This window comes from Macaca mulatta, chromosome 12 (assembly GCF_049350105.2).
Source record: "Macaca mulatta isolate MMU2019108-1 chromosome 12, T2T-MMU8v2.0, whole genome shotgun sequence".
NCBI lineage: Eukaryota > Metazoa > Chordata > Mammalia > Primates > Cercopithecidae > Macaca > Macaca mulatta.
Window position 1 is genome coordinate 95,979,502 of NC_133417.1, and position 23,752 is coordinate 96,003,253.

Here is a 23,752-nt window from a genome sequence, read left to right on the forward strand (position 1 = left end):
TTTTCTTTTATTTCAAATTGTAACAAAGTTAAAAACCTTTGTTTCTTACATTGCTTAGAAATGGAAGGAATTTAATTGGGTTGGGGGAAGTTCTTTTATTTTATACCCCAACCTCCAGTCAGTAGTTTATTAATCTGAATACCATAAAATGCACATGACTTTGAGAAATTTAGAAAACTACTCTAAGAGGATCTGAGGCAATATTTATCCAACATGAAACAGCGGGCAAAACGTGATGTTTCTTAGAATTCTTAACTTTTTAAATAGTAATAGAAAAGGTACTTATTTTTAAAATAGTATGTTAAGTAGACTGATTGTAAATGCTTATTTAACAAAGTGATTCTGTTACTATGGTCTTAAAATGTTTTCTGTTTCTATTTTGTGAACATAGGAGAGGAAGAGAATTTAAGTTGACTTTGTTTACCATTTCTATTTTATAGATTGTAGATCTACTTTAGTAATTTTTGTAAGTTGTAGCTAATAGAGATTTTTAAAATATGCCATGTATAGAAAACCTGTTTTCATAAAAAACTTTTATATTGGCTTCCTGAACCATTAACCCTTCACCAAAATGAATAGGATACTAATTAGCACTTGGATTGCATTGCTTTTTTGGCAGAATCTGTGGTTTTTAAAATTTCATTCAACAATAAATTACAGAATACTTATTGAAAACCAGTATGTATTGCTTTTTAAAAAAAGTATGATCTTGTCCTCAAAAGGCAAGTATTAGAAATGGGTGAGCTGGTGCCAACTGCTTCTGTTGGTTAATCTTGTAACATTCTTACTATACTTTTAACTCTAAATCTCATTTACTAATTATGGAATTTTTTTTTAAGAAAAATTGTATACCACATCTCAATGGCAAAGAACAATTTATTTTTAAGCCATATTTCAATATCTGAGGATATGATTTTTCTATATGTAGTATGATTAAAAATAATGGTATTTTTTCATTAGCTGTTTACCTTGCTGAAATGCTTTCAGTCCTTAAAACCACAGATAATTAAAATTATCTATTTGGAAGGCTTAGCTTTTGAAAGACAAAATTCTTACCCAAAATAGTTTTTGAATTTCTGTTTTCATATTACATTTCTGGTGATTTTTGTTTATATAATGAAAATCTCCTCTGCCCAGCAATTATATTTGAAATCTTGAGCTATAATTAAGTTTATATTCTGTAAATAGCTGAAAGCTTTCTTTTATTTTTAAAACATAGTCCAATCTTTCTTGAATTTTGATGTACTTTTATTTACCATAATCTTACATATTTTTTAGAATCACAGATTTGAATTTGAAAGTAATCTTGAATGTTATCTGGTACAAACTCCCACCCCACTCAGGTGCCCTTTTCCAGGGTTCCTAGCACTTTGCTTTTTCTATTAGCATATTTAGATTTTTTTCTCTTTTGAGGGGGTTGGTCTGTTGTGTGTTTTGTTAGGATGGAGTTTGTTTTGTGGTTTAGTTTTAATGAGAGAAGCATAATTGGCGGTAGTTAATGTGACTATAAGTTATTTGGCAGATGGTACCATCAGCATTTATTAAAACTAATTGTATTTTTCTAGTAAGCAGTCTTATGTCCCAGTTGTTAAAAATTAGTAAAGTTAAAAGTAAATGTTAAAGTTATATAGTAGTTCTAAAAATAAAACATTACCCTGCAACCTTTGAAAGAAAGAAAATGTAGCAGAAATGTAACTCTAAAAATAAATGTTACACCACTGGCTTTTTAAAATAAATTCCTTTGAGGTTAGATTAACCATATAAGTAAAAAGATTTTAAATAAATAAAAGACTATTCAAGTTCTAAACAAATGGTTTCTTAAGAAAAATTTTTTTCTTTGCATGTTAGCTCTTCCAAAACATGCAAAATATCTAGCTACTTCCCTTGTTTATTTTAGACATTTGGATCTGTGAGTGGCCCCCAAGGTTCCTAATTTGTCTGCTTATTTACTCTGTCTATAGTACATATTGTCTTCAGTATCAATCTCCATTTCATAGTTCTGGAGTTCTAATATTTATGAAGGACTGTGTATATTGAGTTATTGAAATATGTTACTTTTTGAAAGGCTTTGTTGACTTAAAATGTTAAAACTTAAATATTATTGCTCTCCAAATATTATAGTATTGGTTTCTTAATTCTGAAAATGTAAACTGCCTGAGTAGCTCTTCTCCCCACAAGTTTCAATATAAACTCATTCGATATAAAGTCTGCTTGCTTTCATATTATATATTCCAGAATAAAAATGATGAAATATTAGTATCAGTTACGCAAATATACTCACATTTGAACCATTTTATTGTAAAATTCAAATTTCAGTTATGATAATCAGTTTCTTGCTGAACTTTTTTTAGATCTAGATTAGAATTATAACTTTTCGTTATTTTATATGTGCCTTTCACAAATCATCACAAAGGGGCAATTTACAAAGATTATTTTGAGAGGACAGCTTAAAACTTAATCCTTAAGGCTTGACTTTCTTCTGTTAAATGAGATTATTGATATCTAAAACCATGGTATAAATTGTTAATTGAATTCCACCCAAGTTCTATTGTTTTGTTCTTTCTCACAGTCATTCCAAATTAAAGATTTTAGTTGAAAAACTCAGAATATATTATTTAAATTTCAAGTATTCCATTTTTTATTCTTTCATATCATAATTTGGGCCAAAATGAGGTAATTTAAAAAATTATGTCAAAGTTACTCAGGAAATGGGTTTTTAATTCCACATCTTTATATGTGTTCACTTTCAAATCTTTTGATGCTGACATTTGCCATTGTAGTTTAATTTTCTTTAAAAAGTTAGAAAGCCACACATGAAATGTAAAAGTCCAAACTTCTCTTCTTCAGTATAATATAGCTTATTCTTTATTTATTATTTTACTTAGATCCTTGAAGTATATGCATCATTGATCCAGGTCTATGCACAAGATTTATAATGTAAATAAAGAATGAACTAAATAATACTGTTTGAGATGAATATTTGAATTGAGATGAATAAATGTTACATCTTCTGCACAATGAAACTTCATTGACATCTGGTGAAATTACAGGACAAATGATTTTGTTAACATTCCATGGTGACTAATACTATTAATCCTCTTTAATCATACCAATAAAATATTTCTGCCTTAATGTCTCTTTTTACTGGACTGTGAAGAAACAATTCTGCTGTTAAAGGATAACCAAAAAAATAACTTCCAACTATCTGAACACCCTTATTCTGGCAAGTTAGCGGTTTTATTGTAAATGTACCCACTTGAAATTGCTCTACTTCTCTTCTAGAATTGCTTTTGTAATAAGTGTAAATTTGTAGTCAGATAACCCATTGCTTTTATGAAGTTGCTTTCCCACTTGTGTGACTGTAAGAAAGTGGCTGAAGTCCAGGATTCTTCTGGCTTCCTGGTTTCCATTTCAATATTTTCAATCACTGTTTTACAAAGCAAACTTCTGGGTTTTTTTTTTTTTTTTTTTTTTTTTTTAATGCCTTCTATATAGCAGGAATTTTGTTCTCCTCTTGTATTGTTTTCTTCATTTCTGGTACCCAACCAATATCCAAGATTAGATCCCTCTATATAAATGAAAATGTATAACCTTTAAAATTATTTTCTTTAGGTCTTTTTTTCTACCAAGTAAGAGCTAAAAGGATTACCATCCCCCTCAGCATTTCACTAATTTTTGTTCAAACAGCACACAAACAGAATTAGTTCAAGATATTTAGCTAATTAAATTTGATTGAGCAGTTCAGATCTATATAAATCAACCTTAGCATTATTCCTGTGCTTTATTATTCACTGATAGATTCTTAGTCAACGAATGTTTATTTCTTGCCTAATATGTGCTAGAAACTGTGAGGTGTTTAGGATTTGCAGTGAGTGGTTAATGAGACAAGTATGATCCAACTTGTGTTTGCAATTAAACGGGATACAGATAATAAATACTGAAAATAACTGAAATGGTAATATGATTTGTTAATACTGATGCATGTAGATCTAATTCATTTTAAATGTTACAAAATAAGTGAGGTGCAAAATGTTATATGCCATATGATGCTATTTTTGTACATCTATAGCAGACTTTATGAGACACAAATATACAATGTAGTTACTAATAAAACTATAAGAACATGAACACCAATCTTTAGATAAAACGTACTGCTGGGAGGGAAGGGAATGGATGCAGAGAGCATGGTTAACTGTATCTTTAATGTTTCATTTCTTTAAAAAATATTTCACTAAATATAATGATAATAAATGATAGAAAAGTAAAAAAATGCTAGGAGAGGGTACAATAAAAAGACCTTGTTTTGTCCGGGTGGTTAAATATGGTTGGTTTTCACTGGAAGGTAATACAGTGTGTAAGTTTTGAAGGAGAGGAAATATGGAATAGCGTTAATAGGCTAGTCTGACTTGAAGGCCCCAGAACAGGAAGGAGTTTAGCACATTTGAGAAGGGAAAAGAAGGCAAATGCACTGAAAGAAGAGTGAGGTGAGGTGGATGGAGATTGGCCGTGGATGACTCTTAGAGACGGGACCATATTATGTAGAGTGGGCCTTCTCATATTTCGATGTACATCGGAATTGTTAGAGTGTCTTAATTTTCAAATACAGCTAGCTTCCTGGGGCCCAGTCCTACAGTTTGATTCAAAAATCTAAATGTTTAATGTGCACCCCAGGTGCTTCTGCTGTAGGTTGTCCTCAGGACACAGTTTGGGAGACATTTGTAAAAGGTCTTATATACCATATTAAGATTTTTGGACTTTATTCAGAGTTCAGTGTGAAACTTTGAAGGCTTTTAAAAAGGGGAGAGAATGATTTGGTTTGTAAATACTGCTCTGTGGAGAATGGATTAAAGAGAGAAAGTTGAGGTTTTGGACTTGAGATGTATTGGTGGCTTGGGCTAGAGGTGAGAGAAGTAGGTAAATAAGAGATGTGTTTAAGAAATAGGATTGGCAGCACTTGGTGATGGTTTTTGGTGGGTGAAAAAGAGTGAGATAGCAAGTTGACTACCAGGTTTTTAGTATGAGCAACAGGGCCAAAGCTGCTGCATTAACTAAGATGGAGAATACTGGAAAAGCAAACCTTGGGAGTATGGGAAGAAATTAGTTTAATTTTGGCTGTTGTTACAAGGATCTGTTTGATTGTGGATATCAGGTTGATTGACAGTGCTTTAAACATCTGGGGGTTATTTTTCTAATATAACAAAAAGTCTCAGGGACTATCAGGGGAACCAACCAGGACTAGTGCCATCAGTAAGATAAACTTCTGTTACACAAGCCTTAGTGTGTTGATCTTAGAAATCATGCCTATCAATTTAGAGTTGCAAGGTGGCTGTTTCATCTTTAGCCTCACCTGTATGGCCAAAGGGGGAGAAAAAAAAGAGAAAAGAGCGATACCTAAATCTAAAGGAAGAAGCTTTACTGGAAACTCACCTAACGCTCATTGACCAGACTAACTGCAAGGGAATCTGGGAAAGTGTTTTTAATTGGACACAATACTACCTTTAACAAATAGAGATTCTATTAGTATGGAATGGATGGGTAGTGGATAACGGATAGACAACTATCAGTGTGTAGAAGCTAGCTGATGTTTGAGATATTTGTGAGATATCTAAGTAGTGATGTTGAGTAAGCAGTCAGATTTAGGCCTAAAACTTAGGAGAGTAGTGTAGTTGGAGCTATAATTTTGTGAGTGGTCAGTATGAAGAGTAGTATTTGAAGCTGGGGTGGTGTGTGAGATTGCTTAAGGTGATAGTATAGAGTGATAAGAAAAGTGTATCAAAGACAGAACCCTAAGAAACCCTCATTTTAAAAGTAAGAGAGTAGGAGAGGCTTCCACTAGGGAGAGGTGGCCAGAGAAGAGAAAATCCAGCATAGTGTAATATCAGGAGTCAAGGAAAGAGTATTTTAAGGAGTTTGGAGCATTGAACTGTATGAAAGCATAGATAATTTAGTAGAGGGCTTTATATTTACATGTCCTTTCTAAATTTTTTTTAGATAGAATAATTGCTTTATTTTGTAGTGTCTTAAAAATACCCCTTTCTCCAGCAGTTTTCTGTATTATATGTTGGAGGAGCTTGCTATGTAATTTGAATAATAAAATGGCTATGAAAGTGCTTTGAAAAGTTACAGCATTAGAGAAACATACTGTTATTACACCTTTTCTGTGTGTATGCTCCATAAAGCACACATGTTGAATGTTTCCCAATAGAAATGTGAAATAAACATTGAAGAATATAGGGAGTTAAGTAAGGCTCTCTGGAGACCAGTGAAAATGAGGGATTTCTTTTCTAACGTTAGAGCAATTAATAAAGATTGTGTTAGTGTTGTAGGTTGGAATAACTAGAAAACTTAAATCCATGTACCCGGCTTTGTTATAGTAGGATTTGAGGCATGCTAAGGAATAGGACCTTAAACTCTGAATTGAAACCATAATTCTTCCTGTATGAATGCTAAAACTGCTTTGTTTCACACTAGGAAGACAACCCTATCTGTTTTCAGGGACCTTGTTTGCATTTATTTATTTTTAATTTACAGAAGATGGTGTCTTTGTAAGAATATTTTGATTCCAATGGCCCAGATTTTTTGTTTTTTTTTTTTGAGATGGAGTCTCTCTCTGTCGCCCAGGCTGGAGTGCAGTGGCCGGATCTCAGCTCACTGCAAGCTCCGCCTCCCGGGTTTAAGCCATTCTCCTGCCTCAGCCTCCCGAGTAGCTGGGACTACAGGCGCCCACCACCTCGCCCGGCTAGTTTTTTGTATTTTTTAGTAGAGAGGGGGTTTCACCGTGTTAGCCAGGATGGTCTCGATCTCCTGACCTCGTGATCCACCCATCTCACCCTCCCAAAGTGCTGGGATTACAGGCTTGAGCCACCGCACCCGGCCTTTTTTTTTTTAATATGTGTATGTGGTGATGAATTTCTTCTCTTCCTGTCTCGTCTTCACTTTTAAGTTCTTTGACTTTTTTGGGTTTTATGTACTTGTTTTTTAAATGTCACACTTTATCATTCCAGAAATGTGGCACCTTGTCCTCTATCCTAACATACTAATGTAATATTCACTAATGTTCATGAACTTTTACAAATACTTGTTTGTATAATAGTGGGAGAAGACCAGAAAGATAGTGAATGAGAAACTTTGATAGTCATCTGTGCAATATAAATATGCTTAAGGTCTGCAGTTTTGTTCTTTAGAGGAGTAGCTGTCTTTGTCCTTGCTCATTGCTATTTTTCTTCTACTTTCTTGCTTATTGATTAGGAGTGCTGTTTTCAGACCACACAAAGATATATTGTTAGCTACTTTTATAATTGGATATATAAAGAGGGATGCTTATGACCTCATCGATATCTTTTTAGACCATTTGTTGGTGTTTACTGGAATAATATGCCACTGAGAAAAGAAGTTACTTATTTGCTGCCAGTGGCGTAGCAGTTGTATTTGCTTTTATTCACATTCGCCCAACTCACATTTCATTTTTAAAGATTTAAATGCAAAGAATAAAGGTAGTATCTTAATGTTTTTCTATTTGTCGTTTGTGATATTGATATATCAAATTGAATTACTTTTGTTCTTTCATTTTCTCTTCATTTAAAAAACACCTTTGGGTAGCACCTCAGTATAAAATGAATATCTCTGATTTTCTGTAAGTTGTTTCTTTGTTGCTATTTTCTGATTTCCTGTCACAACATATTTCTGTCTTGGTATTGTGTTATGGAAGAAATCCCGATTGTTAGGAAATCGCTTGGCCCAGTAGATAGTTAGTAGTTGCAAGCACTGGCCCTGGCATCTTCCAGACTGGGTTTGAGCCCTTGTTCTCCCACTTAGCAGCTCTGATACCTTGCTTAAGTTATTTAAATGTTTCCTATCCCTTAATAACAAATAATATTTGGAGCACTTAGCTGAGTCAAGAGAGAGTAGGTGCTTCATATTAACTATTTCGTTGTAAGTAATATATAATCTTTAATTTTTTGTCTTCATAGGTTGTCAGATTTTTTGACATGATTATGACTTTTTCGTTTACAAATGAGTGAAATTATTTCAGATTAAACTAGTCATTGAAAATTTTTGAGGCTAGGCATTGTGGCTCACACATGTAATCCCAGCATTTTGGGAGGCTGTCAGGAGGATTGCTTGAGCCCAGTAGTTTGAGACCAGCCTGGGCAACATAGTGAGACCCCATCTCTACAAAAAAACGAAGAAATCAGCTGGGTTTGGTGGCACATGCTTGTGGTCACAGCTATTTGGGAGGCTGAGTTGGGAGGATCACTTGAGCTTGGGAGGTCAAGGCTGCAGTGAGCCATATTGCACCATGGCACTCCAGTTTAGGCAACAGAGCGAGAACTGTCTCAAAAAAAAAAAATTGAAAATTTTATGTTTTTAAGGGAGTTTATTAGCAAATTTGAGAACAGAATGCAGTTCTTGGAGCTACCATTTTGAGGTTGTATTTTTAAAGTGAAATTTCTGTAAAACAGCTTCTTCCCTTTATAGTAAAATTTACTATTTGATTTATTCCTCTCTATTGAAATTACTATATGAGAATCTCCTGCATTTGTGTAAGTTTGGAAATATGGGCATGAATTTATTGAATTGCTATTCCTATAAAGGATTTTTTCCCCAACCCTCTGAATCATATCAGTTTGGATTAGTTTTGTCTATATATAGTATATTAATAACTGTGTCTCAGTAAATCTTTGGAAAGCTTAGGAATATGTGACCTCATACTCAGACTGTCTAATTATAAAAGTACTATAATTTTTTTTACACATCCTTACAAATATTAAGTAAGCTCAGTAGTAAAGGAAAGAGGAAATATCTTTGATATACACATTACACAGGTTTATTTTTACCCTTGGGCAAGGTGATTAGTTTACATATAATGGCAACTTAAAATTTTTCTTTAGCCACCGTATAATAGGTAGTATGTTTCAATTTGACCTTAAGAAAATATAAAAGTGGGCTGAAAGCTTATTTTCATTTAAAGACTATAATCAGCCAAGTTGGAGTGAAGCCTTTAAAACAAAATTGGATCTGGAGTCATGATGGTTTATTTAACAGATGAAGCAAAGTATCTGTTCCATGACAAGAGATACTGTGGTGAGCTGGAAATGAGAGCAGCTTATGTCCAACTAGAGGCGGTAGAAACAGAAGGGTGTTTTTTCAGTTACCTGCTTTTTTTTTCTCATTAAAGCAGTTCCAAACAGGCTGAATTCATGTTTATATGAAGACAAACTCAAGATGAAAAAGGAAATTTTGGTTGGTAATAGAGTTAGAAATTAAATAATTGAAGTAAAGTGTAAAACCAGTGAATCAATTTTTCCTGCGTCTCCCCGTCCCTCCATCTTCTCCCTTTCTTCCTTTTCTCCCCTCTCGCTTTGGTCCCATCCAGGCTTCCTTCCAGTATTTAGTAAAGAACTTTTATGGATTAGAGCTGAATTGATGTTTAATCCGTTGGTTTCCTTCTGTGCTTTGGATAACAATCTGAGATCTGTTAAGGACTCACATCGTCATGGTCTAGTTGTACAGAATTGGGAATCCAGATACCTGAGTTCTACTGAAGCTCCATCACTAATTCTATGTGACCCTGAGCCAGGGCCCTTAATCTCAGTGTTAGTAATAAATATATCTGTCAACATATTTTACAACCAGCCTGTCAGGGATTTTTAAAAACAAGTATAACTGTTTATAATGTTGAATGTTTTAGGGTCATCCACTATATAAATACAGAGTAATGTGAGTATATAATTCTAATAATTGCTACTTAATCATAAGTACAGAATTATTAGGGCATTTGCAGAAGTCACACAACTCAACCTTTAAACAAGCTCAAACTGCATAGGATAATGATAGGATTAAAGACTTAGGAATGCCATGTTTTAGAAGTGTAAAACTGATACACTCCCCACCTGCTTCTAGCTGTTTTGGAAAAAAGTGAAATTTGCTATGCCAAACATGCCAGTGTTAAGTGAACTCATGTGAACTGTAACATTTTTTTGTCCCACTGTTGTCATGACTTTGTACAAATAAACTAAGATAAGATTGTCTGGCTCGGGCAGGTTCTGACAAAGAGACTTGATAAGAAAAATGCAACAGTGCTGGAAAATCTACAAGATGAAGGGGAAACTATTAACATTTAATTTATAAATTTTAATGGGTATCTCCCCAAGTGCAGTGTCTCTTTGCCATGGGGAGGCATACATTAAACATAGAGCCCTTAATTTAATAGCTATTATTGCGGCTGTGTATAGTCTGTTTCTTTGTATGAAGGGATTATTTATCAAAACACAGCTTCCATGCCTCTGGCATTTACTGTTAACCCATTATTTTCTGGATCTTGGCCTCCTTGACAGGTATTTTAAAATCAACTCAAGTATCCAGTGGGGATATAGGGGAATGAGCTTCGATCAATGGTTAGCACACCTACATGCTTTGCAAGAATTGGTGTGGAGGTGGATGAGTGATCCTCTAGAGTGCCCCTCTCCTTCAGTTTGTTTGCCATGATAGGCATTCCAGAGGGTGTGTCAGCTTAGTTGGAAATACTCGTGGCACTCTTTTAACAGACCAGGAAGCAGACTATCCCTACACGACATACTCCGTCTCTTGTCTCAGAAGTGTTAGACTTCCATTTTCTTTCGTGGCATTCTGCCCACAGCTCATTTCATAATTTATGTAAACTTAAAAGTATAGGGGGCTGTTGATGCTAGAAAGAAGAGGCATTTGTGGTGTTGCTTTTAAATAGTGCCTGTGCATGGGCTGCCTCCTAGTGCTTTTTTGTTTTGGAGAGAATTACACTCACTTTGTGTTCAAGCACTTATCTTCTGGTTTGGACTAAATTCAGCTCCACAGCTAGCCTTTTGTTTTCATGGGAAGAATACCAAACTTCCATGTTAGTCTTTAATAATTTTTGTTAAGGCAAGCTAATGTTTTTTCCCTCTGGTTACTTACAAAGCCTTTGTATATTAAAGTTTCCTAATTTTTTTTCTCATGCTTGTGAATAACAATATACTCTGAATAAACCAAGTAAATTCTAAAATGTTCTATTTTGGGCTTTATTAATAAGAAATGGACTTTTAGAACATTTGAAATATTGAATAAGTGACTAAGTGCTACACGCATACTATAATAAAATCTCTTCAAACTAGCATGGTCTAAATTCAGAAATTTAAAAGGGAATGTGTAGTTCTTATATCCAGTCACGGGAACAGATGAAGCTTTATTGCTTAGAAGTACCAACATAGTTTTGAAAATAAGAACTATGGGTAATTACTATATTAATAGTATACAGGGGAATCTGGATTTTTCTTAGTGGTAGGGGAAGTAAGACACACAAATGCTCCATGTGGTCATGTGTTACAGTGCCATAGTGAGGCAAAGGTAGACAGAGATTACTTTTGATTTAAGAGATTGGAGCAGAGTTCATAGGAATGGGTAAGAATAACATATCCGTGAGAAATGGGTGGGGAAAATGATTTCAGGAGAATAGTATGCACTGTGGGAGGAAGCAGGAGGTAGACCCGGGGTTGTGGTGGGAGTGGAGGTATCTAATTGACTGTCCCTGGCACATGCTGTCACAGGGCACTGTGTGGGCAGCTGGCAATAAGCTACATAGGTAATGCTGGGCTAGGATGGCCTGGGGAAAACTGGCAGCAAGGAAGGGACTTTCAGGCTAGTCTTTGAGGGAAGGGGGGAAGGATTTGATTAGGAATCTGGGTGTTCTTAAAGAGCATAGACACCAAGACAAAAACAAGGGCAGTAAGACAGACCAATTTGGCTCTATTGAGGTTGAGAAGAAAAATTAAGTTAGCTGGACTGAAGAACCTTGAATACAAGGCTAAAGAACTTAAACGTTATCAAGAATGATTTTGGGTTTCTTGATAACTCCCCTGCTTTAGAAACCTTTAGTGATTAGAGCAATGTTTTGAGAATATGATTAGAAGTATGTGGAGAGATTTTGGAGGGTAGAAGAAAGACCAGAAGCAGAGGCACCAGTTACGATTGAATAAATCTTGTAATGATATTCAAAGATGTAAAAGTTAAGGGAGACGGGCTGGGCGCAGGGGCTCACACCTATAATCCCAACACTTTGAGAGTCTGAGGCAGGCGGATCGTTTGAGGTTGGGAGTTTGGGACCAGCCTGGCCAACCTGAAACACCGTCTCTACCAAAAACTACAAAAATTAGATTAGTGGTGGCACATGCCTGTAATCCCAGCTACTCCAGAGGCCGAGGTGGGAGAATCACTCGAACTGAGGAGGCGAAGGTTGCATGAGCCGAGATCCTGCCACTGCACTCCAGCCTGGGTGACAGAGTGAGACCTTGTCTTAAAAAAAAAAACAAACAAACAAACAAAAAAAAACAAAACAGGGTTGGGGGCTGATAGAGGAATTAATTTTACAATTTAATACCCAAAATTGAGTATTTGATGCTTTGAGGGAGAATACTCACTTAGTCAATAGATATTTAATGAGCACCTATTATGTGTGGTAGACACTGAGTTTACCAGACATGGTAACTCAGTGGGGAACAGAAAGACAAGTGGTCTCTGCCCACCACATGGAGCCTACATTTAATGAGAGAGACAGAAAACAAGTATATATAAATATATATATACTTTATATATAGTTACATATAATTTTATATAACATAAATATAGTTAAAAACTGTATAGTTTACAATATATATATATGAAGGGGAAAAGCAAGGTAAGGGATAAGGCAGTGATGAAAAGAAGGGAGTATTTTAGTCTTGAGAGAACTTTGGGTAGAGTGGAGACCTACCCAAAGGGAGGGAGAGAGGGGGCCTCCTGACTGCCTGGGGAAAGAGCATCTTTAGCAGCCAGTTGTAGGCCTTGAGTGCCTGAGACCAGCAAGACATTCTGGCTGGAGTAGAGCTGGAAAGGGAAGACTGGTAGGAGTGATAACGTGCAGTGTAACCAGGAATAGAGCCTTCAGGGTCCTGAAAGCCATGGTAAAGAGTTTAATTTTACTTCAGATATGATGGAAAGGCACAGGAGTTCCTTGATATTTTTAAAAGATCCCTCTGGCAGCAGAGGTGATAAGGTGGTGACTCAGATGAGGCCTAAGGCAACAATGCTAGAGGTGGTGAGAAGTGATAGGATTCTAAACATATTTTGCAGGTAAAGCGAAGAGGATTTATTGATGAGCTAGATGTGGACTGTGAGAGAAATAGAATCAAGGAATATCCCCCCACAGTCTGTATGGTGAATTTGTCTGAATTAGAAAAAGCTAATTCTGTCTCTGGCCGGAAGCAGAAGCACCACTTCTCAGTACCACTGGGTAAAGAAGCTCCCTTCCTCCCAGCACATGTACCTGGGTGCTAGGACACCTTGGTGGGAAGAGTGTGGGCTGGTAACCCGTGTTGGCCCTGTGGCCAGGCATCCTTGTGAAGGACTCAACCTGTGTAAGTGAATGCAGCAGCACTGGATGACTCCCGAGTTTGTGGCCTGAGCAAGTGGATGAATTGTAGTGTTATCCCCAAACTGGGGGGACTAGAAGAGGAGCTGACTGTGAGTGGCAGAAGACACAGCAAAGCAAATTCCATTTTGGGTATAAGTCTGAGATGCCAATTAAAAGTCCTGGAAGCAATGTCAAGTAGGCGGACAGTTGTGAACTGGAGCCAGGGTAGGAAGCCAGCAGGGCTGTTGCTGTTTTTGAGTTTGAAATGACTATCAAGTGGAGCTGTAGGACTAGAGCTTAGGAGCAAAGATTTAGATTAAAGATGGGGAAGTCAGTCTGCCCAGAGGAATAGATGAATCATTTGAAGGACATTATATTGAAAAACAAGAAGATTGGACTGCCTTGGGAATATTATTTGGCAATGGAAAGTGGGTAATGAATCTGCAAAGCAGCAAACAGGAGGAAGATCAGGGTGATGGAGCAGCATGGAAGGCAAGTCGTGAGAGGGTGGAGGGTGCTGGGGAGAGCTGAAGGAATCGGGGCTTAGGAAGCTGCTGGAGCTTTGGAGAGCACTATTTAGAGGTAACAATGAGTGTGAAGGTAATTTTCAGGGAATTAAAAATATACTTTCAGGAAATACGTGCTGAGGGAGAACAATAGGGTCAAGTGTTGATTTTTAAAAATAGGATGAAATTGTGTCTGTTTTAAGGTAAACTGAGGGAACTAATGAAGGAGGAAAAGTTAAAGATGCTAGAAACAAAGGGGATCAGTGAGGGAACAAGAGCAGGGCATCTGGAGGATAAGTGTTTGAAGGAATGGATAAAAAGTGAGTCTCAGAAATGAAGCTTTTTACTTTGAGCGATGAAAACAGTTTTTTATCTTTTCAGCAAAGTTGTAGTTAGGATCTTCTGTCTGTTTTTAGGGGTCTCTGCTGGTATTAAAGGCCTGAAGAAAGTATGGCAGGAACCAACAAGAAAAAAAAAATTGTCAAGCAGTAATGAGAGACCAGGTGGAAATATGGAGAATAGTCCATAATAGCCAGTCAGTAATCTGTGGCCAAAGAGCAAAAAGGGAATTGAGAATTCAGAGTTGACCCCACTAAAAAAGAAAGACATTAAGGGCATCTGAAACAGTGGTTTATAACCCAGAAGAGTGCATATCAAAGTCACCTGGAGACTTTAAACAAAATTATGGGCTGAGCATGGTGGCTCATGCCTGTAATCCCAACAATTTGGGAGGGCAAGGCAGAAGGACTGCTTAAGACCAGGAGTTCAAGACCAGCCTGGCCAACATAGTGAGACCCCATCTCTATAAAAATCAAACTCTATGCATTTACCTCCTTTCCCTAAAATGTATCAGATTGAGGTGTAGGAGTAGGACAACAAGAAATGGGAGAGATGTTTATGTATGCTTTTAGAACATTCTGGGTGATACTCTTTAGTTCTTTGTTCCACCCCCATTCCCCATTGAGAAAACTGTTCTGGACTCTGGGCAGGAGTGGAAAAGGATGGCTGGGAGGGAAGCTAAAGGACTAAAGGTAAAGTTTTTTGAAGTGATATCAACACAAATAGTAATAGTAGTATTTTGGAGGTGTGCTCAGCTAGTTAGGTTCCTGTACGGTAGACCTTTACAGAGCCTTTCATATGCCCATGAATCTCCAAGAGGGGGATTTAATATTTTAAGATCATATCCAGCCACAGGATCCTTATTTTCATGGACCATCTTATGGACTAGTTTCTGCAAATTACACTTTGAAAATGCTGAATTAGAGAACTGCAGCAATGGTCAGTTCCAGTTAATTTGGAAAGTTCATGGATTTTGGAAGGGGGAAGCCATACTGAAAAGGGAGAATGTCCGGGTTAAGATCTTGAAGCACAGTTCAGGGCTGTGGCTTTGTTGGTGGAGAGCTGGGTAACTTTCCATTCCTCCAGTTAAACTTGTTTTCTACCACTGAGTGCAGCATCTGTTGAGTCATCAATATGAATGTTGAAGTTGCAAAGTGTAAGACAAAATGGGGGAATTTATGAAGTATTTACAAATATTCTGTGATCAATAATTTCTCATAGATAGGGATTGATAAAGTCTTTATGAAAGCAGACCAAAATCCAATGGCTTTTCAGATAACTAGACTTTTCCTCTTAACTATAAGAAAAGGAAAGTGGGTAACTGTCAAAAGTAGATACACTTTGAAATCTTGGAGCACTTAATAGAGGTGACTTAATATTTTGGAGCTGAGAAACCTTTTAAACACAGCAGTGTCGTAAGTTCTGAGAATGACCCAATTTGTACCACCTGGGCATTGAACTGAAGGCTGTCTTTCCAGTGAAGTAAAGTTTAAGATGACAGTTAACACTGAATGTTCTCTCTCAAGATTTGCAAAGAAGCCAGTGATTGGTGAGGATAGTGATTGTTGGCAGGGATTAGACATTTATATAGCATGATTTAATTTTTAATAATGTGAATGGTATCAGCATACAAACTTCCTCACAATATTGAGACATACAAAGTGGGAAGGCTTCTAAACAATTTTCAGTTGCTCCAACTATATGAGTTTCACAACATTCCATTCTTTTGTGCCAAGTGATATTATTCCATTCCTTCCCTCATGTATCTTATCTTTATTATTGAATTTTCCCTCACAATCCACTGTTAAAAGAAGAAAATATCACACATGTGGGTTCTTTTGGCTATGAAGGTGTCCTTGAGATAACTTCTTGCACATGACTCAGGTGAAGTGTTCAAAGCGCATGGAAATCACTTACCAGTGACAGGTGGACGTTGTATGTGTTTGTTTTCCCCTATGGATGCCTAAACTTTCTTTTCTTCACAGGTAAAGTCAGTGATAAATCTTTTGTTTGCTGCATATACTGGAGATGTGTCTGCACTTCGAAGGTATGTTTATAGGATGGATTAGCATGCACTTTACAGATATTTATGAAGTTGCTTCTGGGCGAGCAGCCATTTTAAGGTTAAAGTCTCACTTCTCTTTCCCTTTGATAAAAATGACCCCAACAAAATTTTTATCAAATAGGCACTTCCAGTGCCTATGGCCTGCTTTCCAATCTTGTCCTTTTCTGCCTCCTATAAAAAAGACGATATGTCTGTTTCCCCAAGTAGTAACTGTTCAGCGAATCTGGCTAATTAGTATCAGTGGCTTACTGGAATTGGACAGTGCCTTCTCACTCCCTGTCTACCTTCCATTCCCAGTCTTTGGGGTGTGTGTATGGGTGGGAAGCAGCTAGGGGGTTTGGTGTCTGGCAGATCATCAGGACTAGTAAGGCCATATACTGCTGTATACCTAAGGTCTTTTGTATAGAGTTGTAACTTGTTTTCTTTTTCCTTTTGTTTTCTCCCATTAATACCTCAAACAACTGATTTTCAAAGTGGAGAAATGTCTGTGCTTCCCCCCTTGTCTTAAAGTCTGACGAGTACTAGAAGACTGTGAAATGTTTAAGAATGGGAGTCCTAGTAAAAACATATTTTTACTAGGACTTTATTATAGGGATTAGTTTCTTGCCCTTCTGAGACATAAACCTTGGTACAGTTGTGCCATAATTCTTGAGTTTTGAACAGTAATGTAATAAAGTTTAATTCTGTGAGAGATGTTTAACATTTAATCTTACCTAAAAAAAGCAATGCTGAGGAAGAGAGGTGAAGTGGCATTTACCCAAAACACCTGTGTACTGGTCAATAAGTTTGGTAGTTCTCATTAATGAGCCTGATGAAGGATGGCAGCTGTCTGACAGGGCCTTAAATGAACTGATGGAGTGAATGTTACAAGTGTGAATTAAATTTGCTTTATATGTAATAAATAGCTGTGCTTACACATTTTCAGATTTGCTTTGTCAGCTATGGACATGGAACAGCGGGACTATGATTCTAGAACAGCACTGCATGTAGCTGCTGCAGAGGGTAATACAGGAACTACTACTATCTATTTTCTTTCCAGATTTAATTTCTACTTAGTACTAAAATCTGCTCTTGTTTTTGGGGGTGGGATGATTTAGGTCATGTTGAAGTTGTTAAATTTTTGCTGGAAGCCTGCAAAGTAAACCCTTTCCCCAAGGACAGGTGAGCACTTATGTTACCTTCTAAATATGTCAGTATTTTATTATGCAGGACTGTAATATTCAAGTGATTATAATATTTAAACCTACAAATACATTCTTGAACCTGCTATGATATCTTATAAAGGCAATAAACCGTGTATTTACTACATAGGTAATTCTGTCTCCCATATCCTGTTTCTTAGCTAAGAATGGTGTCTTATTTAGAAAATTTCAGGTTAGTTTGACTATCAGTCAATACACTGTATGAACAAAACAATTTTTTTTTCTTTTTTTTTTTGCATTTTGGAAGCGAGAATTAGAATTTTATCCTCATGGAGTTTTAAATTTTTTTTTTTTTTAATTATACTTTAAGTTCTGGGATACATGCTCAGAACGTGCAGGTTTGTTACATAGGTATACATGTGCCATGGTGGTTTGCTGTACCCATCAACCCTTCATCTACATTAGGTGTTTCTCCTAATGCTATCCCTCCCTTAGCCCTGACCCCCCAACAGGCCCTGGTGTGTGATGTTCCCCTCCCTGTGTCCATGTGTTCTCACTGTTCAATTCCCACTTATGAGGGAGAACATGCAGTGTTTGGTTTTCTGTTCTTGTGTTAGTTTGCTGAGAATGATGGTTTCCAGCTTCATCCATGTCCCTGCAAAGGACATGAACTTATCCTTTTTTATGACTGCATAGTATTCCATGATGTATATGTGCCACATTTTCTTTATCCAGTATATCATCAATGGTCATTTGGGTTAGTTCCAAGTTTTTGCTATTGTGAACAGTGCCACAATAAACATACGTGTGCATGTGTCTTTATAGTAGAATGATTTATAATCCTTTAGGTATATACCCAGTAATGGGATTGCTGGGTGAAATGGTATTTCTGGTTCTAGATCCTTGAGGAATCACCACACTGTCTTCCACAATGGTTGAACTAATTTACACTCCCACTAACAGTGTAAAAGCATTCCTGTTTCTCCACATCCTCTCCAGCATGTGTTGTTTCCTGACTTTTTAATGATCGCCATTCTAACTGGCATGAGATGGTATCTCATTGTGGTTTTGATTTGTGTTTCTCTAATGACCAGTGATGATATTTTTTTCACATGTTTGTTGGGCTGCATAAATGTCTTCTTTTGAGAAGTGTCTGTTCATATCCTTCACCTACTTTTTGATGGGGTTGTTTTTTTCTTGTAAATTTGCTTAACTTCCATGTAGATTCTGGATATTAGCCCTTTATCAGATAGATAGCAAAAATTTTCTCCCAATCTGTAGGTTGCCTGTTCACCCTGATGATAGTTTCTTTTGCTCTGCAGAAGCTCTTTAGTTTAATTAGATCCCATTTGTCAATTTTGGCTTTTGTTGCCATTGCTTTTGGTGTTTTGGTCATGACGTCTTTGCCTATGCCTATGTCCTGAATGGTATTGCCTAGGTTTTCTTCTAGGGTTTTTATGGTTTTAGGTCTTATGTTTAAGTCTTTCATCCATCTTGAGTTAATTTTTGTATAAGGTGTAAGGAAGGGGTCCAGGTTCAGTTTTCTGCATATGGCTAGCCAGTTTTCCCAACACCTTTCCCAATTGCTTGTTTTTGTCAGGTTTGTCAAAGATCAGATGGTTGTAGATGTGTGCTGTTATTTCTGAGGCCTCATTTCTTTTCCACTGGTCTATATATCTATTTTGGTATCAGCACCATACTGTTTTGGTTACTGTAGCCTTGTAATATAGTTTGAAGTCTGGTAGCGTGATGCCTTCAGCTTTCTTTTTGCGTAAGATCGTCTTGGCTATGTGGGCTCTTTTTTGGTTCCATATGAAATTTAAAGTATTTTTTTCTAATTCTGTGAAGAAAGTCCATGGTAGCTTGATGGGGATAGCATAGAATCTATAAATTACTTTGGGTGTGTGGCCATTTTCACTATATTGACTCTTCCTATCCATGAGGATGGAATGTTTTTTCCATTTGTTTGTGTCCTCTCTTTATTTCCTTCAGCAGTGGTTTGTAGTTCTCCTTGAAGAGGTCCTTCACATCCCTTGTAAGTTGGATTCCTAGGTATTTTATTCTCTTTGTAGCAATTGTGAATAGGAGTTCACTCATGATTTGGCTCTCTGTTTGTCTATTATTGGTGTATAGGAATGCTTGTGATTTTTGGACATTGATTTTGTATCTTGAGACTTTGCTGAAGTTGCTTATCAACTTAAGGAGATTTGGGGCTGAGACAATAGGGTTTTCTAAATATACAATCATGTCATCTGCAAACAGAGACAGTTTGACTTCCTCTCTTCCTATTTGAATACCTTTCTTTTTTCTTTTTTTCTTTTTTCTTTTTTTTTTTTTTGAGACAGAGTCTCACTCTGTCAGCTAGGCTGGAGTACAGTGGCAAAATCTCAGCTCACTGCAACCTCCATCTTCCAGGCTCAAGCAATTCTCCTGCCTCAGCCTCCTGAGTAGCTGGGATTACAGGTGGGTGTCCACCATGGCCAGCTAATTTTTCTATTTTTAGTAGAGACGGGGTTTCACCATGTTGGCCAGGCTGATCTCGAACTCCTGACCTCAGGTAATCTGCCCACCTTGGCCTCCCAAAGTGCTGGGATTACAGGCGTGAGCCACTGCACCCGGCCCCTTTATTTCTTTCTCTTGTCTGATTGTCCTAGCCAGAACTTCCAATACTGTGTTGAATAGGAGTGGTCACAGAGGGCATCCTTGTCTTGTGCCGGTTTTCAAAGGGAATGCTTCCAGTCTGTCGCCCATTCAGTATGATACTGGCTGTGGGTTTGTCATAAATAGCTCTTACTATTTTCAGATACGTTCCATCAATACCTAGTTTATTGAGAGTTTTTAGCATGAAGGCGTGTTGAATTTTGTCGAAGGCGTTTTCTGCATCTATTGAGATAATCATGGTTTTTCTCACTGGTTCTGTTTATGTGATGGATTACGTTTATTGATTTGCATATGTTGAACCAGCCTTGCATCCCAGGGAGGAAGCCAACTTGATCGTGGTAGATAAGCTTTTCGATGTGCTGCTGGATTCAGTTTACCAGTATTTTATTGAGGATTTTTGCATCAATGTTCATCAGGGATATTGGCCTGAAATTTTTTTTTGTTGTGTCTCTGCCAGGTTTTGGTATCAAGATGATGCTGGCCTCATAAAAGGAGTTAGGGAGGATTCCTTCTTTTTCTATTTTTTGGAATAGATTCAGAAGGAATGGTACTAGCTTTTCTTTGTACCTCTGGTAGAATTCGGCTCTGAATCCGTCTGGTCCTGGACTTTTTTCGGTTGGTAGACTATTAATTACTGCCTCCATTTCAGAAATTGTTATTGGTCTATTCAGGGATTTGACTTCTTCCTGGTTTAGACTTGGGAGGGTGTATGTGTCCAGGAGTTTATCCATTTCTTCTAGATTTTCTAGTTTATTTGCGTAGAGGTGTTTATAGTATTCTCTGGTGGTAGTTTGTATTTCTGTGGGATCAGTGGTGATATCCTCTTTATCATTTTTTATTGTGTCTATTTGATTCTTCTGTCTTCTTTATTAGTCTTGCTAGCAGTCTATCTAATTTGTTGATCTTTTCAAAAAACCAGCTCCTAGATTCATTGATTTTTTTAAAGGGTTTTTCGTGTCTCTATCTCCTTCAGTTCTGCTCTTAGTTATTTCTTGTCTTCTGCTAGCTTTTGAATTTGTTTGCTTTTGTTTCTCTAGCTTTTAATTGTGATGTTAGGGTGTCAATTTTAGATCTTTCCTGCTTACTCTTGTAGGCATTTAGTGCTATAAATTTCCCTCTAAAACACTGCTTTAGCTGTGTCCCAGAGATTCTGGTACGTTGTGTCTTTGTCTCATTGGTTTCAAAGAACTTACTTATTTCTGCCTTCATTTCGTTATTTACCCAGTAGTCATTTAGGAGCAGGTTATTCAGTTTTCATGTAGTTGTGCGGTTTTGAGTGAGTTTCTTAATCCTGAGTTCTAATTTGCTTGCCCTGTGGTCTGAAAGGCTGTTTGTTATGATTTTTGTTCTTTTGCATTTGCTGAGGAGCGTTTTACTTCCAATTATGTAGTCAATTTTAGAATAAGTACGATGTGGTGCTGAGAAGAATGTATATTTTATTGATTTGGGGTGGAGAGTTCTGTAGATGTCTATTAGCTCCGCTTGGTCCAGAGCTGAGTTCAAGTCCTGAATATCCTTGTTAATTTTCTGTCTTGTTGATCTAATATTGACAGTGGGGTGTTAAAGTCTCCCACTATTATTGTGTGGGAGTCTGAGTCTCTTTGTAGGTCTCTAAGAACTTGCTTTATGAACCTGGTTGTTCCTGTATTGGATACATATATATTTAGGATAGTTAGCTCTTCTTGTTGCATTGATCCCTTTACCATTATGTAATGGCCTTGTCTCTTTTGATCTTTGTTGGTTTAAAGTCTGTTTTATCAGAGACTAGGATTGCAACCCTGCTTTTTTTTTGCTTCCCATTTGCTTGGTAAATATTCCTCCATCCCTTTATTTTGAACCTATGTGTGTCTTTGCACGTGAGATGGGTCTCCTGAATATGGCAGACTAATGGATCTTGACTCTATCCAATTTGCCATTCTGTGTCTTTTAATTGGGACATTTAGCCCATTTATATTTAAGGCTAATATCGTTATGTGTGAATTTGATCCTGTCATTATGATGCTAGCTGGTTATTTTGCCCTTTAGTTGATGCAGTTTCTTCATAGTGTTGATGGTCTTTACAATTTTGTATGTTTTTGCAGTTGTTGGTACCCCTCATGGGGTTTTTAACAACACGGGGTAGATAAGATAAACCTTTACAGAAGCATAAATTTTTTTTTTTTTTTTGGAGACGGAGTCTCGCTCTGTCGCCCAGGCTGGAGTGCAGTGGCCAGATCTCAGCTCACTGCAAGCTCCGCCTCCCGGGTTCACGCCATTCTCCTGCCTCAGCCTCCCAAGTAGCTGGGACTACAGACGCCCGCCACCTCACCCGGCTAGTTTTTTGTATTTTTTAGTAGAGACGGGGTTTCACCGTGTTAGCCAGGATGGTCTCGATCTCCTGACCTCGTGATCCGCCCGTCTCGGCCTCCCAAAGTGCTGGGATTACAGGCTTGTGCCACCGCGCCCGGCCGAGAAGCATAAATTTTAAGATGATAATTAACACTGAATGTTCTCTCTTAAGATTTGCAAAGAAGCCAGTGATTGGTGAGGACAGTGATTCGACATTTATGCAGCCGGATTTTGTTTTTAATAATAATGTGAATTTTATCAGCATACAAACTTGCTCACAATATTGAGACATACAAAATGGGAAGGCTTCTAAACAAGCTAAAATGTGTAAGAAAACTTGTTAACTCTAAAATGAATATATTGGAGTTTGTTGAAATTTCTGCATTTGGTTGGAATCAGTTTTAGGAAGGCTTCATGGAAGTTAAATTTTAATCAGTGCTTTGGGGAAGAGACGAGATTGAAGGCACAGAATGAAAAGAAGGGCATTCTATCTGTCATGGGAAAAATATGCCTAGAATACCTTCTGTTCCTCCTCTTTCCCTCCTGGTCGACATAGCAAACTGCTATTCATCTTGCAGCAAATGCTGTCAACAAAGTGGTCAGGGAAGGGATAGAACGCAGCTTACACATACACATGTACAGTAAACTCTAGATTCATATCCTTGGAAATTATGTACTGGAGTGGATGAGTCAGCGAGTAATGAGAATAAAAGTTTAGAATGGGATAAAAAACATACTTGATGGTGGTTTGATATGTATTAGGAGTTTGGATTCATTTGAGAACCGGGAGCTGTATTAAGTTTGGAGCAAGTTGATTACACTTTAGCTATTTTGCCTTTCTGTTTATTAAGCTTTAACTCTTTTTTTTGAGACTGGGTCTTGCCTTGCCACTCAGGCTGAAGTGCAAGTGGCATGATAATAGTTTGCTGCAGCCTTAACTTCCTAGGCTCAAGTGATCTTCCCACCTCAGCCTCCTGAGTAGCTGCAATCACAGGCACACGCCACCATGCCTGGCTAATTTTTTTGTTTGTTTTTTGTAGAGGCAGAGTCTTACTATGTTGCCCAGGCTGGTCTCTAACTCCTGGGCTCAAGCAGCCCTCCCACCTCAGCCTCCCAAAGTGTTGGGATTACAGACGTGAGCCATTGAGCCTGGCCAACTATCTTTTTTAAAATTAGGGTTTGGGTTTTGTTGGTTCAGCTCTTAGCTTGCAAGAAATGCAGAAAACTTATGTCAGTGTCTGACAAATGTTAGCAATTTTGTTAAGTGTGCTAATACTTTGGTTATCTAACTTTATTCCTGTAGTTGTAA

At 37.2% G+C, this 23,752-nt stretch overlaps 1 protein-coding gene across 4 annotated transcripts in view; it reads left to right on the forward strand.

Moving 5' to 3' along the window:
- The window catches only part of GLS (glutaminase), an 87,020-nt gene that overhangs the window by 58,565 nt on the left and 4,703 nt on the right, over window positions 1-23,752 (forward strand). For 2 of the 4 annotated variants that reach the window (XM_015110583.3, XM_028830943.2), the window contains 3 exons: window positions 16,233-16,294; window positions 17,238-17,314; window positions 17,410-17,473. In XM_015110583.3, the coding sequence (XP_014966069.2) occupies window positions 16,233-16,294; window positions 17,238-17,314; window positions 17,410-17,473 (203 nt within the window). Of the gene's footprint in view, window positions 1-2,885; window positions 3,133-16,232; window positions 16,295-17,237; window positions 17,315-17,409; window positions 17,474-23,752 lie in introns of those variants that run through there. The other 2 variants (XM_077957325.1, XM_077957324.1) reach the window with 2 other exon arrangements.